The following is a 17,068-nucleotide window of genomic DNA, read 5'->3' as shown; positions in this document are numbered from 1 at the left end:
CTAACCTTTCCAAACCCAACCATTTTACTTGCTCATTTCACTATCCTCCCTTCCTCTTGTTCATACATTCCCCACCTGTTTGTCCCACTATCAGATCTACATTGCTCATCCATGTCCTTGCTCCTGTAATGAAAAGAAATAAATAGCCAGAGCCGTGTTATCATGCATGTTTGATTTGCATGCATTTTGCAGTGCATTAAACGCTTTTCTCGAATTTTTATTATAACGAAGTGTTTTTATTTATTTATTTATTTATTTATGTTTTTGTATACAAGATTGAGGCTCGTGTAAGAGATAACATTAATCACGAAAAAACGGACACACAAAACGTACAATAAAGGGAGCGGGAGACAAGATGGGGAGAGAGAGGGAAGCACACAAGTACAATAGCAGAGAACAGGGACATCGGGAGATCTGTGCGAGGGAGAGGGCTTGGGGGGAGGAGGCATGGGAAGGGGTGGAGGTGGGGGAGGGGGGTTGAGAGGTATAAAACACATGGACACTGCTAGGACTTCCAGGAAAGAAGTCGGCATTTCAGAAAAGTGGATCTGGGGTGTAATAATGGGGGTAGAAAAGATCAAGGTTTTGGATGGGGGAAGATAAGATAAGATAAGAGATGGTGGTGAACAGCTGTTTTAAAGACCTGGAGGGAGGAGTGGGATTGAAGGACTTTGTTCCAGAGGTGGGAGTAAAGAGGAATGAAAGAGTGAAGGTGAGCAGAGAGTCTTGATTTTGGCAATTTCACCAGAAGAGGGTTGCTGGCAGATCTTGTGCGACCTGCAGGAATATTTGAGGGGCAGAGCACAGATAGAGCTGGGGGAGCAAGGCCGGATAAGAGTCGGTAGAGGACAGAAAGACCACCTGCCTGCGGTGAGTGAGTGAAAGGCCCTCAAAATCGGCTTCATCGTTGGAGATTCCAATTTTTTATATATTTTTTATTTTTTTATACAAGATCGAGGCTCGTGAAAGAGCGAACATTAATCACACAAAGACAAACCGACACATAACCGACAAACCGACACATAAAACAAATAACATCGGGAGCGGTAGACAAGATGGGTAGAGAGGGGGAAGGACACAAACACAACATTTGAGAGCAGGAACCGAGAGACATGGAGACATCGAGAGATCTGTGGGAGGGAGAGGGCTTTGGGGGGGAGGCATGGGAAAGGGGGTGGGAGAGGCATAAAACATATGGACACTGCCAGGACTACCAGGAAAGAAGTTGGAATTACAAACAAGGTGGATCTGGGGTGAATTAGTGGGGGTAGAAAAGATCAAGGTTTTGGATGGGGGAAGATAAGAGATGGTGGTGAACAGCTGTTTTAAAGACCTGGAGGGAGGAGTGGGATTGAAGGGAGTGTGGGAGTTTGTTCCAGAGGCGGGAGAAAAGAGGAATGAAGGAGTGAAGGTGAGCAGAGAGCCGAGATTTCGGCAGTTTAACCATCAGAGGCTTGCTGGCAGATCTTGTGCGACCTGTAGGAATATTTGGGGGACAGAGCACAGAGAGATCTGGGGGAGCAAGGCCGGAAAGGAGTCGGTAGTTGATTGGAGGGGTTCTGAAATGATTCTGATTCTGAAAATGACTTGATTTTATGACATCAATAACATGACATTTCCTTGACATTCTTTTTAACTTGACATGTTTTGTGCTGTGAAATGTAACAGTCGTAAAGTTTTGACGGATTATTAAGCTCGCACGTTCCTGAAGGGACTGGAGAGACATGCATGCATGTGTGTGCGTGTCCATCCCCTCCAATCAACTTTAATAGTGCAAGTAGTGATAGGGTTCATGATGACAAATACCCCAGCTTTCACTTACTTCCGCAGGCAGGTTGGTGGTCTTTCCGTCTTCTACCGACTCCTCTCCGGCCTTGCTCCCCCAGCTCTCTCTGGGCTCTGTCCCCCAAATATTCCTGCAGGTCGCACAAGATCTGCCTGCAACCCTCTTATGGTTAAACTGCCAAAATCAAGACTCTCTGCTCACCTTCACTCCTTCATTCCTCTTTTCTCCCGCCTCTGGAACAAACTCCCTCACTCTCTTCAATCCCACTCTTCCCTCCAGGTCTTTAAAACGGCTGTTCACCACCATCTCTTATCTTCCCCCATCCAAAACCTTGATCTTTTCTACCCCCGCTAATTTCACCCCAAATCCACTTTTTTGAGGTGACTTTTGTCTTCTTTCCTGGAAGTCCTTGGTGTCCTTGTGTTTTATACCTATCCTGCCTCCCCCCAGGCCCTCTGCCTCCCACACATCTCCCGATGTCCCTGCCCTCAAATGTTGTGTTTGTGTGCTTCCTCCCCTTCTCTCCCCATCTTGTCGACCGCTCCCACTTTTATATATTTTGTTTACTTGTTTGTTTGATTTGTTTGTTTGATAAATGTTAGCTCTTTCATGAGCCTCGACTCTGTATACAAAAAAAAAAAAAAAAAGCCAGATTCAGCATTGTTAGATGCTCTTCCATTATTTGTGCTTTGCTGCTTTTATCGCACCCCACGCACGCACACTCGCACAGATGGACGACGAGACAACACCGAATTTGACGTCTGACAAACGCATTCGCTGAGCTTGCAGAAAGTGACATAACGATGAGAGACGCTTTCTTAGTGATGTCGCTTCTTTCTTTGCACTCAGCGGGGCAATTGAGGATAAATGTCCTTCCCGTGGATGCCAGCCTATGGGGTTTGTCCATGCTGTATTCTATAAATGCTGAGTGTCAAGCAAGATAGCAGCACCGTACCATTTTGAAAGAAATCAAACTGCAGGCCTCCCAGATTCAGAGCAGATGCTTTAACCATTACGCCAGCGAGTCTTCAACACTGAAAGCTGTAACTGCACTCGGTAGAAAGCATACCCCCACCAGGCTGAACAGTTTACGTTTTGTATTACACTGATACGTCAGATCTTACCCAAAATCGAATCGTCTTGTTCTTGTCAACTACCCAACTCGTCCACCAAATTTTGTCATGATCGGTCCATAACTCTTTGAAATATCGAACGATATATCGTTTTTGGCCCTTTCTCTTAATGGTGAAGAATCGATGAAAAAATTATCAGATCCGGATCTTCACTACAATCGATTCAATATATCCTTGTCATACACCCAACCTGTCCACAAAATTTTGTCCGAATCAGTCCATGACGTTTGTGAGATATCCTGCTCACAGACAGACAAACAGATAGTGGTGAAAACAAAAGTAACCTCCATCCACCTTAGGTGGTGGATGTAACAATGGAGTGAATACCCTTGCAATGACATCACCTGTACAGAAATTGTGCTCTAAAATATGAATTGCTTGTTCTACGTAAATTTGCTTCCTTACTCATGGGGGACGTTTTTTGCCGACCCGAGTACAGTTGCCCGTGCATTTGTTTGGGCAAGGCGTTCTCTTTAAATCTAAATGTGCACAAATATCTCGCAGAATCTTTGGAAGACAGAGGCTTAGCTTACCGTTTGCATTTTAATGCTTGCAGGCTGGTGAAGGGGATGAACTTTTCTGTGGTGGTGTTTGACACCGCACCGACGGGCCACACACTACGCCTCTTGAACTTCCCCACGGTGGTGGAGAGAGGACTTGGCCGGCTCATGCGTATCAAGAGTCAGATCAGCCCCTTCATCTCACAGGCATGGATACATTGCGTCACGTTGTGTTGAGGTGCTGCTTCAAGCCTTCTGTAAGGCTACAGTGGCGTCAAGACAAAATGTGGGGTGGAAGGGAGTTGTGGGTCATTCATCAAGCATCCTGTCGGTTTCCATTTTAAATGAGTTGATGCCACACACCATATCATGATTCCAGATTTTTCACACTGCTGTATTACTGGTGAAACTGCCATCTTTCACATCCAAATAGTTGCCATTTGGTTTCGAGCTTGCTTTGTGAAAAAAAGAAAATATGTTCAACCAACCCTTTGACTTAGCTCTTCCATTGTGCTACCCACAGCTGTCTTTAATTCTTGAAGATGTATTCAAGTGTATTTTTTTTCTACCTCGATTCATTTGCCATGGAAACTGAGCCTTTTTTTTTTTTTGCTTTGAATTGCTGCGTGTACAGATGTGCTCCATGCTGGGTATGGGTGACATGAATGCTGAGCAGCTGGCCTCTAAGCTTGAGGAGACATTACCCATAATACGTTCTGTAAGCGACCAGTTCAAGGACCCGGTAAGCTCTACACCATTTGTGAAACATCATTGATTGGAGGTGTTTTTTGGTGTGCCGTTTCGTTGTCCCCCGTCGCACCGCGGAGCGAAAGGGGGACTATGGTTTTCCCGTGCGTACGTGCGTGCGTGCGTAAGCAAAGGACCGCATTCGAATTTGGTGTGTGGGTGCAACCCACGTCAAAATCCAATATGGCCGCCGCCATGCTGATGCCATGTACGTCTGAACCTTGTGAGTGGAATATCTTGAAAAATAAGCGAAGTACCAACTTCTAATTTGGTGTGTGGGTGTATCTAGGCATAAGAAAGAACCCTATTGAAAATTGGGTCGCCACGTCAAAATCCAAGATGGCCGCCACCATATATAGACTTGGCATTTAATATGGAATATTTTTTTTGTGGGAGTGAACTTACTTTTCAAGATGTCTTAGAACCAAAAGTTCATTGGAATTATGTTGAAATTATTCCAGATTTTGTTAATGTGACCTTTAAAAGAAACAAAAACCACATTTGATATTTCGAAACAAATAAATTGATCCTTGAAAGTGATGGAAACTGATATCGAACTCAATTCATGGACAGTACTGTGTTAAACTTCTGTACGTTTTCCAGAAGTATCTCTTTATTTTGCACATTAGCCAAATTTGTTTTTAACAAAAACAAAAGTTAAATTATAACTGGGATTACAGACAGTAAAATTACAGTTCAGTACTTCATGTAACCCCCACGAGCATTCAGGAGAGCACGTACACGTTGAGGCATGCTGTTCACGAGATTTGCCAAGGTTTGGACAGGAATCGCTTGCCATGCAGTGACAATAGCCTGCTGCAATTCACGCACAGAGGTCGGCTGCTGGTCCAAGTGGTCGATTTGACGCGTTAATTCTGCCCACAAGTTCTCTATCGGATTCATATCCAGGGACATGGCAGGCCACTCCATATGCTCTACACCACGGTCAGCAAGAAAGTGTTGGATCATGCGAGCACGATGAGGCCGAGCATTGTCATCTTGGAAGACAAAGTTTCCTCGAAAGGCTGCACGAGCAAATGGAAGCAATGTTTCTTCCAGAATGGCCCTGTACTTGAACTGGTTCAGGTTTCCATTCAGAACAACCAGGTCAGTTTTGCCCCCTGCATGAAAAGCAGCCCAAACGGTCACCCCACCACCTCCAGCTTGGACTCTTGGCACTATACAATCTTTGTTGTAGGCTTCATGCACTTGTCTGCGCACTCGGACGTGGCCATCTTGACGATAGACCAGAAATCTAGACTCGTCACTGAAGATCACGTGATTCCAGTGTCCTGGCTGCCATTGACGGTGCTCTCTGGCCCACTGCAATCGGCACTGGCGGTGTTGTCTGCTCAGGCGTGGCTTTCTCAGGGGACGCCTGGCACGATAGCCTGCTTGAACCAGTCGTTGGTTGACTAGCCTTCTGGATACAGGCACATTTGTCAGTTGCTGCCACTCAGCCCTAAGCCGATTAGCTGACTTGGTACGGCCATTGCGGACTAACCGGTGCAGCTGGCGATCATCCCTCCTTGTGGTTCTGCGGGGATGTCCTGGCCTTGGTATTGGAGTAGGGACACCCCTCTGAGCATTTCGTTTCAGGATCTTTGACACCTGACCTTCAGTGATGCCATTCTGCCGAGCAATAGCACGCTGTTTCATGCTGTAATTTCGTAAAGCCACCACTCCATGACAAACAGCATTGTCGAGTTGACGGACCATCTCCAGAGGAAGCGGCAATAACTTTTGGAGACGTGCAGCAGTTGTTTTCCACTGATACAGAACGCAACAACCCTTGTATACCCGACTGTGAAGCCAATCATCAAATGCACCTGTCCGTACATTTTGCCACGCCACCTGTGATATAATCCTGTTGTTGACTTCTTGCTGCGACAGACAATCAGTGACATGGTTCTTTTAACAAATAAATCGCCAAAGTGTAAAAGAAACTCACCATATTGATATACTGGGTTAAGAAAGTAAACCCAAGTCAAGAAAAAAAAGTTATTCCATATTAAATGCCAAGTCTGTATATGTCTGAACCTTGTGAGTGGAATATCCTGAAAAATAAGCGAAGTACCAACTTCTAATCTGGTGTGTGGGTGTATCTAGGCATAAGGAAGAACGCGATTGAAAATTGGGTCGCCACGTCAAAATCCAAGATGGCCGCCTCCATGTATGTCTGAGCCTTGTGAGCGAAATATCATATCATAGCATGTTTTCTGCGTCTTCCACTTTGTCAACTCGCATCACTTCCCCGACGGGTGACCTAGGTGTAACGCTTGGACATCGGGCGGGCATGCGTGCGTGCGTACCTGCGTGCATAAGCGAAGGACCGCATTCAAATTTGTTGTGTGGGTGCAACCCACGTCAAAATCCAAGATGGCCGCCACCATATATATGTCTGAACCTTGTGAGTGAAATATCTTGAAAAATAAACGAACTACTAACTTCTAATCTGGTGTGTGGGTGTATCGACGCATAAGGGAGAACGCTATTGAAAATTGGGTCGCCACGTCAAAATCCAAGATGGCCGCCCTGCGTCTTCCACTTTGTCGACTCGCATCACTTCACCGACGGGGGACCTAGGCGTAACGCTTGTTTAACTTCCCTCAAGGTTGCTTTGCTGATGATATTTGGTGAGGATGACTAAAAACTAACAAATACCAGCACTTGCTTCATTAATAGGAATACTGAGAGGGGACGGGAGGGAATAAAGGGGAGAGAGATGATAGGTGGGGGTGGAAGTGGGGCGAGCAAGGAAGAGAGACGGGAGAGAGACGCTTCACCACATGCTGCTTTTGGAGGAAAGGGGTGTGAGGAGAGAAAGAAGGTGAGGAGAAGGGGAGGGGGTAGGGAAGAGTTGGCAAAGGGAATGTTTTGTTTTGCTTTATGACCACATACATACATACATACATACATACATACATACATATATATATATATATATATATATATATATATATATATATATATATATATATATATATGTATGTGTATACACACACACACACACACACACACACACACACACACACACACACACACACAGATATGACGTAAATAGTGTTGTATCAGGTAACTTTCCGTATGAGTGCTTGTGAGCAAGGAAACCGCATTACCTTCAAATGGAATTTTTTGAAAGTGGAGTTCAAATTAAAAATTGGTGAAATTCATGACACAGAGCTCAGGCTTAGCCTTCACAGCTAGAACCAACATGGCGGAGTTCTGAACATGAGGTTTGAATTGACATTGGATTGGTTTTTACCTCCACCATCAAAGGTGGATGGAGGTTATGTTTTCACGTCTGTGTCTGTTTGTCTGTCTGTCTGTCTGTCCGTTTGTGAACAAGATATCTCAAAAAGTTGTGGACGGATTCGGACGAAATTTGGCAGAGATGTAGCGTATGTGACAATCACGAATTTATTCGATTTTGGTGAAGATCCGGATTCAGCTACGATAATGTTTTAAGTGATTCTTCACCATTGGGAGATGGGGCGAAAAACGACACAAAGCAGGATATCTCAAAAAGTTGTGGACGGATTTGGACCAAACTTGGTGGACCGGTTGGGTGTCTGACAAGGACAAATAGATTCGATTTTGGTGAAGATCTGAATATGGATTCGGATATGAGAATTATTTAATTTTTTAAGTGATTCTTTACCATTGGGTAAAGGGTGTGTACCCTGGTTTAGAATAGGTACACCGTATCCCTGCGTGTCGTACGAGGCGACTAAGAGGGTTGGCGTCAGGAAGGGCATCCGGCCATAAAAACATTGCCTCAAAAAGAGAACCATGACAATTACAACTACATATGGGCAGGGTACAGCCCGAAGTGATCGGTTTCTGAGGTTTGGGACATGGAATGTAGGGACAATGACAGGGAGATCAGGAGAAGTGGTGGAAGTATTGGTCAGAAGAAGAGTGGACATATGTTTTGTGCAAGAGACTAGATGGAAGGGAAGTGGTGTGAGAATGGTGAAGGGTAGGCAGGGACAGCAATACAAGTTTGTGTGGCAAGGGTGCCCGGAGGGCGTGAATGGTGTTGGTGTCCTGTTTTCTGAGGAGTTTGTAGACGGTGTGGTGAGTGTGACTAGAGTGAGTGATAGGTTGATGATGGTGAAAATGATGATTGGAAAGCTCTTGGTGAACGTCATCTCGGGATATGCTCCGCAGGTTGGTCGGAGCGATGAAGAGAAGGACAAGTTCTGGTGTGCGATAGAGAAGCTGATGGAAAACGTGAAAGATGAGGAAGTTGTTGTGGTAGGAGGAGACCGAAATGGACATGTGGGAAGGAGTATGGGCGGTTTTGAGGGAGTTCATGGGGGTTACGGATATGGTGTGAGAAATGGAGAAGGTGAAAGGATTTTGGAGTTTGCTGATGGAGCTGATTTGTTGATTTGTAATACTCAGTTCCAGAAAGAGGATAATAAGCTTGTTACATACACGTCAGGTGGGTCGACGACAACCGTTGACTACCTGATGGTGCGTAGGCGAGATAGGGGGCACCTCCGGAACTCAAAGGTGATCCCGGGGGAGGAGGCTGTTTCACAGCACCACTTGGTTGTCTGCGACATAAGGGTGAAACGTGCGAGGAGAGCTCGGCGGGTGAAGTACCAACCAAGAATGAAGGTGTGGAGGTTGAAAGAGGTGACAGTGAGGGAGGCATTAAAAGAGAGGCTGAGTAGGGTAGAGGATGATGTGGTTGAGCTTGAAAGTGGTTAGATGTCAACGAAAGATAGTCTGTTGGGAGCTGTTGGTGAGGCATGTGGGTGGACAAAAGGACCACCGAGGCACTCAGAAACATGGTGGTGGGATGATGAAGTTGGAAAGAGGATTGACGAGAAGAGGAAGAAGTTCAAGGAGTGGCAGAAGGCGAAGGGTACGGGAGCAGAAAAAGCAGAGCATGAAAGTTATAAGGCAGCCAAGAAGGCTGCAAAGAAAGAGGTAGCAAAGGCGCAGGAGGCATGTAGGAAAATGTTCGGAGAACGCTTGGATTCGGAAGAGGGTCAGAGAGCGGTATTCAGGATTGCAAAGCAGATAGCGAAAGAGGTGTGATGTGATGGGGGTGAGTTGCTTGAAGGATGAAGTGGGACAAATCGTTGTGGACCCAGATGGAATTAAAGGAAGATGGAAAAGATATATGGAAATGCTGTTGAATACAGAGAATGAATGGGATGGCAACATTGAGAGTAACCCAGTTTTAGGACTGGCAGAGAAGATAACTGAGAAGGAAGTTTAGGAAGCGATGAAAGCAATAAAGAGTAGAAAAGCGGGAGGGCCGACGGGAGTTGTGGGAGATATGTTGAAGGCAGCAGGAAGTTGGGCTGTGAAGAGAATGACAGAGATCTGTAATCTGGTGGTGAAAGAAGGCCGCATTCTAGTGGATTGGGAACTCAGTACCCTCGTCCCTCTATACAAGGGGAAAGGTGACCCTCTGGAGTGTGGCTCGTACCGAGCGATAAAGTTATTGGAGCATGGAATGAAGGTATTAGAAAGGGTGTTGGAGAGGAGGATAAGGAAGAAGCTGAAGATCGACGAAATGCAGTTTGGATTTATGCCAGAAAGAGGAATGACAGACGTGCTCTTTATTGTGAGGCAGTTGCAGGAGAAGTACATGGAGAAGAGGAAGAAGTTGTTTCTTGGGTTTGTTGATCTGGAGAAAGCATTCGATCGGGCTCCACGCGAAGTATTGACATGGGCATTGAGGAGGTTCGGAGTGGAGGAATGGTTGATCAGAGTAGTGATGGCAATGTACAAAAGAGCGTGCACACCTCTAAGGACGAAGGACGGGAACAGTGGTGAGTTTGAGGTGAAGGTGGGAGTGCAACAGGGGTCGGTACGAAGTCCACTACTATTTGTTGCTGTGATGGAGGTGCTGGCTCAGAACGTAAAGGAGGGTTTACCGTGGGAGTTGTTGTATGCAGATGATCTGGTGTTGATTGCGGAAAGTATGGATAGACTGAAGGAAAAGATGAACAAGTGGAAGGAATGTATGGAGACAAAAGGTCTGAAGGTGAATATCGGAAAGACGAAGGTGATGGCAAGTGGTAAAGCATGTGGTGAGGTGGAAAGAACTGGGAAGTGGCCGTGTGCTGTGTGCAGGAAGGGTGTCGGAGTGAACTCCATTCAATGTACAATGTGCGCTGAGTGGGTTCATCAAAAATGTAGTGGTCTGAGAGGGTCATTAACCAGTGGAAGCTACATTCAAATGTAACGTGTGCACAGAGGGAGCTGCAGATGGAGGAAATGTTGAGTTGGATCTTGGAGACGGCGTGAAGCTGGAAGGTGTGAAAACATTTTGCTACCTCGGAGACATGCTGAATGGAGAAGGTGGATCAGACTCGGCAACGGTTGCTTGAGTGAGATGTGCATGGAAGAAGTTTCGGGAACTGAGTGGCGTGCTGATGAGGAGGGGAGTGCCGTTGAAGCTGAAGGGAAAGGTGTATGCTGCATGTGTGAGAAGTGTTATGATTTATGGGAGCGAGACATGGGTAATGAACGTAGAGCAACAACGAAGGCTGGAAAGGGTGGAAATGCGAATGGGTCGGTGGATGTGCGGAGTATCGTTGAGAGAGAGAGAGGAAGACAAATGATGAATTGCGAAAGATGATGGGAATAGAGCCTGTGATCGATGCTGTGAAGAGGAACAGGTTGAGATGGTTTGGTCATGTGTTGAGGAAGGATGAAAGTGACTGGTTGAGAAGAGTGATGGAAATTAATGTGGAAGGAAGTAGAGGACGGGGTCATTTACAATGTACAATCATTGTACAAGGACAATGTACAAGGACAATCATTTATGCTCGTCGTTTAATGTGGCTGCTGATGCTCTGTGCTCGTCCGTTGGTGATGTCATTGTGAATGCTTGATCGATTCCGTTTGAGAAACCATTTTATCCAACCATAAGGGAACTAAAATAATTTCAAGCAAGACGATGCATCACCACGGAGTAATTTGGCAGTATCAAAATAACTTTATTTGGTGGATGTCGAAGCTCTTAGGTGGCTAATGTAGAGCACAGAGAGCTCGCTTTGCACAAACGAAGTGGGGAAAAGTGGTGGAATTTTGTGATCTTTTTTGTGATTTTGTGACGAGGAGTTCTTGTGGTTTGTCTTAGACAAGGCAGCAGGAGGGCTATCAATTGTTTCTTTGATTTGATTGCTTCCTCGAATCCCGACCCAGCTATAAACTGTCATCCCGGTGAGTGGATATTAAAGATCCCATTGTGTCCTTCGGAAAAAGTAGGTGAGCTATTGGCGTCACCATGGCAAAATTACAAATTCCTACCATAACCAGTGGAGGGCATTGCTTCAGCAGCACAGCTGCATGCCCTCTGCCAATGATTCTACCCTCAGCCTGGTGTTGCATACAAACGAAGAAGAAGAATTGTTTGAAGACAGATGTGTTGTTGGAGAACATAACCCACCTAACCAGATACCTTGACATTTTGAGTTTGTTTGATGAACTGCGGACAGCTTCTTGGTCATTAGAAATACTTTTTATGAATAGGTTCAAATACTTTGTTTTTAATTTGAATACAACAACAAAACAACAGGCATTTTAAGGCCATTTTCCCTGCTAGAGCGGAGGTTAGCCTTGCGGTCCCCATGACAATCTTCTCAATTTTGCCCTATTTTCTGCATCTCCCCTTGTTTAACCCCCTTGCCCACATTTCTTCTTCCACCACCTTGAGCCAAGTCTTTCTCGGTCTTCCCCGTCCTCTACTTCCTTCTACATTCATTTCCATCACTCTTCTCAACCAGTCACTTTCATCCTTCCTCAACACATGACCAAACCATCTCAACCTGTTCCTCTTCACAGCATCAATCACAGGCTCTATTCCCATCATCTTTCGCAATTCATCATTTGTCTTCCTCTCTCTCAACGATACTCCGCACATCCGTCGAACCATTCGCATTTCCACCCTTTCCAGCCTTCGTTACTGCTCCACGTTCATTACCCATGTCTCGCTCCCATAAATCGTAACACTTCGCACACATGCAGCATACACCTTTCCCTTCAGCTTCAACGACACTCCCCTCATCATCAGCACGCCATTCAGTTCCCGAAACTTCTTCCATGCACATCTCACTCGAGCAACCGTTGCCGAGTCTGATCCACCTTCTCCATTCAGCATGTCTCCTAGGTAGCAAAATGTTTTCACACCTTCCAGCTTCACGCTGTCTCCAAGATCCAACTCAACATTTCCTCCATCTGCAGCTCCCTCTGTGCACACCTTACACTTGAATGTAGCTTCCACACTGGTTAATGACTCTCAGACCACTGGAAGGTGTGAAAACATTTTGCTACCTCGGAGACATGCTGAATGGAGAAGGTGGATCAGACTCGGCAACGGTTGCTCGAGTGAGATGTGCATGGAAGAAGTTTCGGGAACTGAATGGCGTGCTGATGATGAGGGGAGTGTCGTTGAAGCTGAAGGGAAAGGTGTATGCTGCATGTGTGCGAAGTGTTGTGATTTATGGGAGCGAGACATGGGTAATGAACGTAGAGCAGCAACGGAGGCTGGAAAGGGTGGAAATGCGAATGGTTCGACGGATGTGCGGAGTATCGTTGAGAGAGAGGAAGACAAATGATGAATTGCGAAAGATGATGGGAATAGAGCCTGTGATTGATGCTGTGAAGAGGAACAGGTTGAGATGGTTTGGTCATGTGTTGAGGAAGGATGAAAGTGACTGGTTGAGAAGAGTGATGGAAATGAATGTAGAAGGAAGTGGAGGACGGGGAAGACCGAGAAAGACCTGGCTCAAGATGGTGGAAGAAGAAATGTGGGCAAGGGGGTTAACGAGGAGAGATGCAGAAAATCGGGCAAAATGGAGAAGATCGTCATGGGGACCGCAAGGCTAACCCCCGCTCAAGTCGGGAAAATGGCCTTTAAAATGCATGTTGTTTGTTGTTGTCAGACCACTACATTTTTGATGAACCCACTCAGCGCACATTGTACGTTGAATGGAGTTCACTCCGACACTCTTCCTGCAGACAGCACACGGCCACTTCCCAGTTCTTTCCACCTCACCACATGCTTTACCAGTTGCCATCACCTTCGTTTTTCTAATATTCACGTTCAGACCTTTTGTCTCCATATATTCCTTCCACTTGTTCATCTTCTCTTTCAGTCCATCCATACTTTCCGCAATCAACACCAGATCATCTGCATACAACAACTCCCACGGTAAACCCTCCTTTACATTCCGAGCCAGCACCTCCATCACAGCTACAAATAGTAGTGGACTTAGTACCGACCCCTGATGCACTCCCACATTCACCTCAAACTCACCACTGTTCCCGTCCTTCATCCTTACAACTGTGCGCGCTCTTTTGTACTTTGCCACCACTACTCTGATCAACCATTCCTCCACTCCTAACTTCCTCAATACCCATGTTTTGTTTTTAATTTGAATGTAGATTAATTAATGATTGAATGCTTTCTGCTCCAAGACATAATATGCCGATTTTGGAAAAAGCCTGTGCATCATGATAATAGGTAAATTACGGTATTGAAGGAGCCGGGGCTCCCACGTCGATCGGAAGAATGGACGCGACAAAAAGCTAGAATTCATCTGAGTTGCTTTAATGAAATCAAACACTCAGGCACTCTGAAAAACCGTTTATCAGTCAGCAATATATATCTACTCCGCCAGGGGGTTTGCCCAGGCCCGGCGCCAGGGGGCGTGGCCCAGCGTCCTGGCTGCGGCCTGGCAAGTTGAGCGCGGGCCTGGGCGTCCTGGACGAGCCCGGCATGGTGATCGCTCCGCGTCCTTGATAGGTGCAAGGCGATTGTGAAAACTCAGCGGCAGCCGCTACAGTATTATAATATTGTCGCGTGTCTACCCTGTAGTGAACACTGCAGGGTGATGGAAGGCTGACCAAGCTTTAACTCCGAGGCGTTTACCCAACTATGGCGGTAGTGACACGCGCGGGGGGGTCGTGGAGGGTGACGAGGCTTACCTGAATGGGTGGACGCGACGAGGGTTTTCCGAACCACAAACAAATAAACGTACAAGATACAGGAATTGAAAGTCAACAAATAAAGGTTTAATGCAAATAATGCAATACAATAAAAAAGGTAACACTAAATTCATAAATTGAGGCGCCCTCATGTGGACTGATATACAACCAACACAAGGGGATGATAAAATAACGAAAGTTAAAATGTAGTGTGGTGCGTTTGCCGGGTACTCCGCCTGGCGTTCTTGACCGTCCGGGGCTGTCCAGGTCCTGCGTCCCTGCGTGGCAAAGCACGCCTTGGCACGCCTCTATGTCTCCCAAACCAAGTTCCCTGCCAGCGGCTCTCGGTAGCGAACGCGAAGCGAACAGGCCCGAGCTCCTTCCTTGTCCTTCCTGCTCGGCTGCACTGAGCCCCAATGCTCCTTTCAGGTGTACACGGCACCAAGCGCAGCCATCACAAAGCCAGCACCAAGGAGAGATAGAAGAAGAGAAGGATGTGTCCGCCCTTTCCGCAGCCCAGAACAGAGGGAGAGAAAATGCGACTGCTCGCAGTGAAGGCCAGCACGGAGAGAGCACAAACTACGACCGCCTGTGACCAGCTCTGGACAGAAAGAGAGAGAGAGTACACAAATGCTCCGCCTTTCACGAACACCAGGAACCGAGAGCGAAAGTATAACTGCGGCCGTGACAGGATGAAAGTCAGGACCAAGAGAGATAATGCAAATGCGTCCCCTTTCCACGAACACCAGGAACCGAGAGAGAGAAAATGGCGGGACGTGTCCTTTTTGTCCCTGGGGCTGGAATGTTCGATGATGATGTCGCACGCGCTCCAATCGTGCCGTGCCATCGCATCGCTCCAACCAATCACTCTTCGGGGCGTGGCCTCACGGCCTTTCTTGCTGCCCATTGAGAAGATTTGAGCTGGGTGCTGTCTTAATAATGTTCGGATCCGGTCGGCGATTGTGTGGTTTATTTTAGGTGCTGATCGCATGGCTGTGTTGAGTGTTATTAGAACAAAGGGGAAACTACAGAGGCAACTACACACAGGGAATCTACTCTTATACCCTAACTAATTAGCATAGTTCCACCCCTCGCATGGAGACAAATATACACTTGCACGACATCCAGGCCTGACTTAATTACAGGAAGGTTACTTCTTCTTCTTCGACATTCAGGGCACGCCACCCTATACAATTCTACCTGGACTAAGGTATTTCACTACCTACCCCCCCACCCCACCCCCCGGAACCGTAGGAACAATATGAAGGTCAAGGGAAGGCATAATTAAAGTGAGTAGGTGATTCGTATATTAATAATCCTATGAAATGGCTTACATGTGTAATGCAAGTGCTGAACCTTCAGAATTTGATTTCTTTTTCTAATGTAGGTCATGCTTCCTGTTCAGTGTTTGCTTTGTATTGGGTATGAAATACAGTACATGCAAATTAGAATGCACTAATTATTCCCCCAATTTGGCTAAAAGATGATTTTTTTTTGTATCTCATCTGGAGTTTGAAATTCATGCCCATGACGTTTGTGTAGGAGCAGACCACGTTCATTTGTGTTTGCATCGCCGAGTTCCTGTCATTGTACGAAACCGAACGGTTGGTCCAGGAGCTCACGAAGTGCGGCATCGACACACACAACATCGTGGTCAACCAGTTGGTGTTCCCGGAGGTCGGTTCCACGGACTGTCCCACATGCAGTCTTTGTCGGGCCCGACATCGCATCCAGAGCAAGTACCTGGATCAGGTGGGTCATCTTTTGCAAGTGTCAGATCTTGTCACGATGGACAGCTTTCAAGTGGCAGGTCTTTGAGTGTTTAATTTCAGCAGTTCACTTGTTAATTTTTTTTTACTTTGATGTCGTAAGAAGAGAAGGTGGTGCGTGAAGCCATTAAATGTCATTGCTTTGGTGCTTAACATAGAGCTGTTTTAGAATATTATTCCGTAATTGGATGTGCACATGCACATGTGCTCCTGATTCAGATGGAGGATCTGTACGAGGATTTTCACATCGTCAAACTGCCTCTCCTGCCACACGAAGTCCGGGGTACTGACAAGGTCGAAGCCTTTTCTCATTACCTGCTAAATCCCTACATGCCTGGCTCGTCAGGCAAGAACGAGCAACTATGAAGATTGTTTGGAACACTCCCGACACCTTTCCTTGACTTTCACATGTTCACGTTTGCCACGTGGTGAGCAATTGAACAAATCTGGAAGAACTTGCAATATTTTGTTGCTGTTTGAATTTACATGTAACTGGGAAGGTCCTTTTTAAAAGGAAAAATATGATGATTGGTAACGGTTACAGTCCACCTTTTTGGATGTTACCAAATTGATTCCAACACTATGATAATGGTTTCCCTCCAGAATCGGGTGCTGTAATGCCAGATAACATTTTCCTTCCCTTGTCTGTTTTTTGTTGCGTTTCTGTGAGGTTGTCTCCATGTTTCTTCTTCAAATACACTGCTCTAAAACTTGAGGATTTTAATGTACTAACCCCCCCCCCCCCCCTCCCCCCCTCACAACCCACCCCCTCCACTTTCCACCTGTCATCACTCTTAAATTTGGTTTCTCTGCAACCACTTGAGCGATTGACACGAAACTTTGAACATTGAAGAGTCTAGCCTACCTATGGATAATTTTTTTTTCTTTGACAGCTGTGATGTCTGTCGTAGATGATGTGGTATGGCACCCATTTTGGATTAAAGGAAAGCATTTGCTCTTATCGTCTTTGAAACTGCTGAACGTAAAAAAAAAATTTCCAACTTGGCACAGGTCGAGAACTTCACATGGGGAACAACATTTGATAACAATGCGGATGTCATCAGTGTCCTAATTATGACGCCATAATATAAATGATTGAATTCCATATCGATTCAATATGAAAAATTGAAGGTGATCTATGAAGAAATTGTCAAGACAATTAAATTGATG

General features: G+C 46.0%; 1 protein-coding gene across 1 annotated transcript in view; it reads left to right on the top strand.

The window, feature by feature from the left end:
* Positions 1–16,859, top strand: part of GET3 (guided entry of tail-anchored proteins factor 3, ATPase) — a 54,999-nt gene extending 38,140 nt beyond the window's left edge. The window contains exons 2-5 of the mRNA XM_078777427.1: positions 3,424–3,626; positions 4,054–4,161; positions 15,672–15,881; positions 16,118–16,859. Of these exons, the coding sequence (XP_078633553.1) occupies positions 3,424–3,626; positions 4,054–4,161; positions 15,672–15,881; positions 16,118–16,264 (668 nt within the window). The 3' untranslated portion in view covers positions 16,265–16,859. The remainder of the gene's footprint in view (positions 1–3,423; positions 3,627–4,053; positions 4,162–15,671; positions 15,882–16,117) is intronic.
* Positions 16,860–17,068: the final 209 nt, after the last annotated feature.

Source organism: Myxine glutinosa, chromosome 5 (assembly GCF_964187855.1).
Source record: "Myxine glutinosa chromosome 5, kmMyxGlut1.1, whole genome shotgun sequence".
Lineage (NCBI taxonomy): Eukaryota > Metazoa > Chordata > Myxini > Myxiniformes > Myxinidae > Myxine > Myxine glutinosa.
The sequence above is the reverse complement of the archived record's forward strand: the minus strand, read 5'-3'. Positions and strand labels throughout refer to the sequence as shown.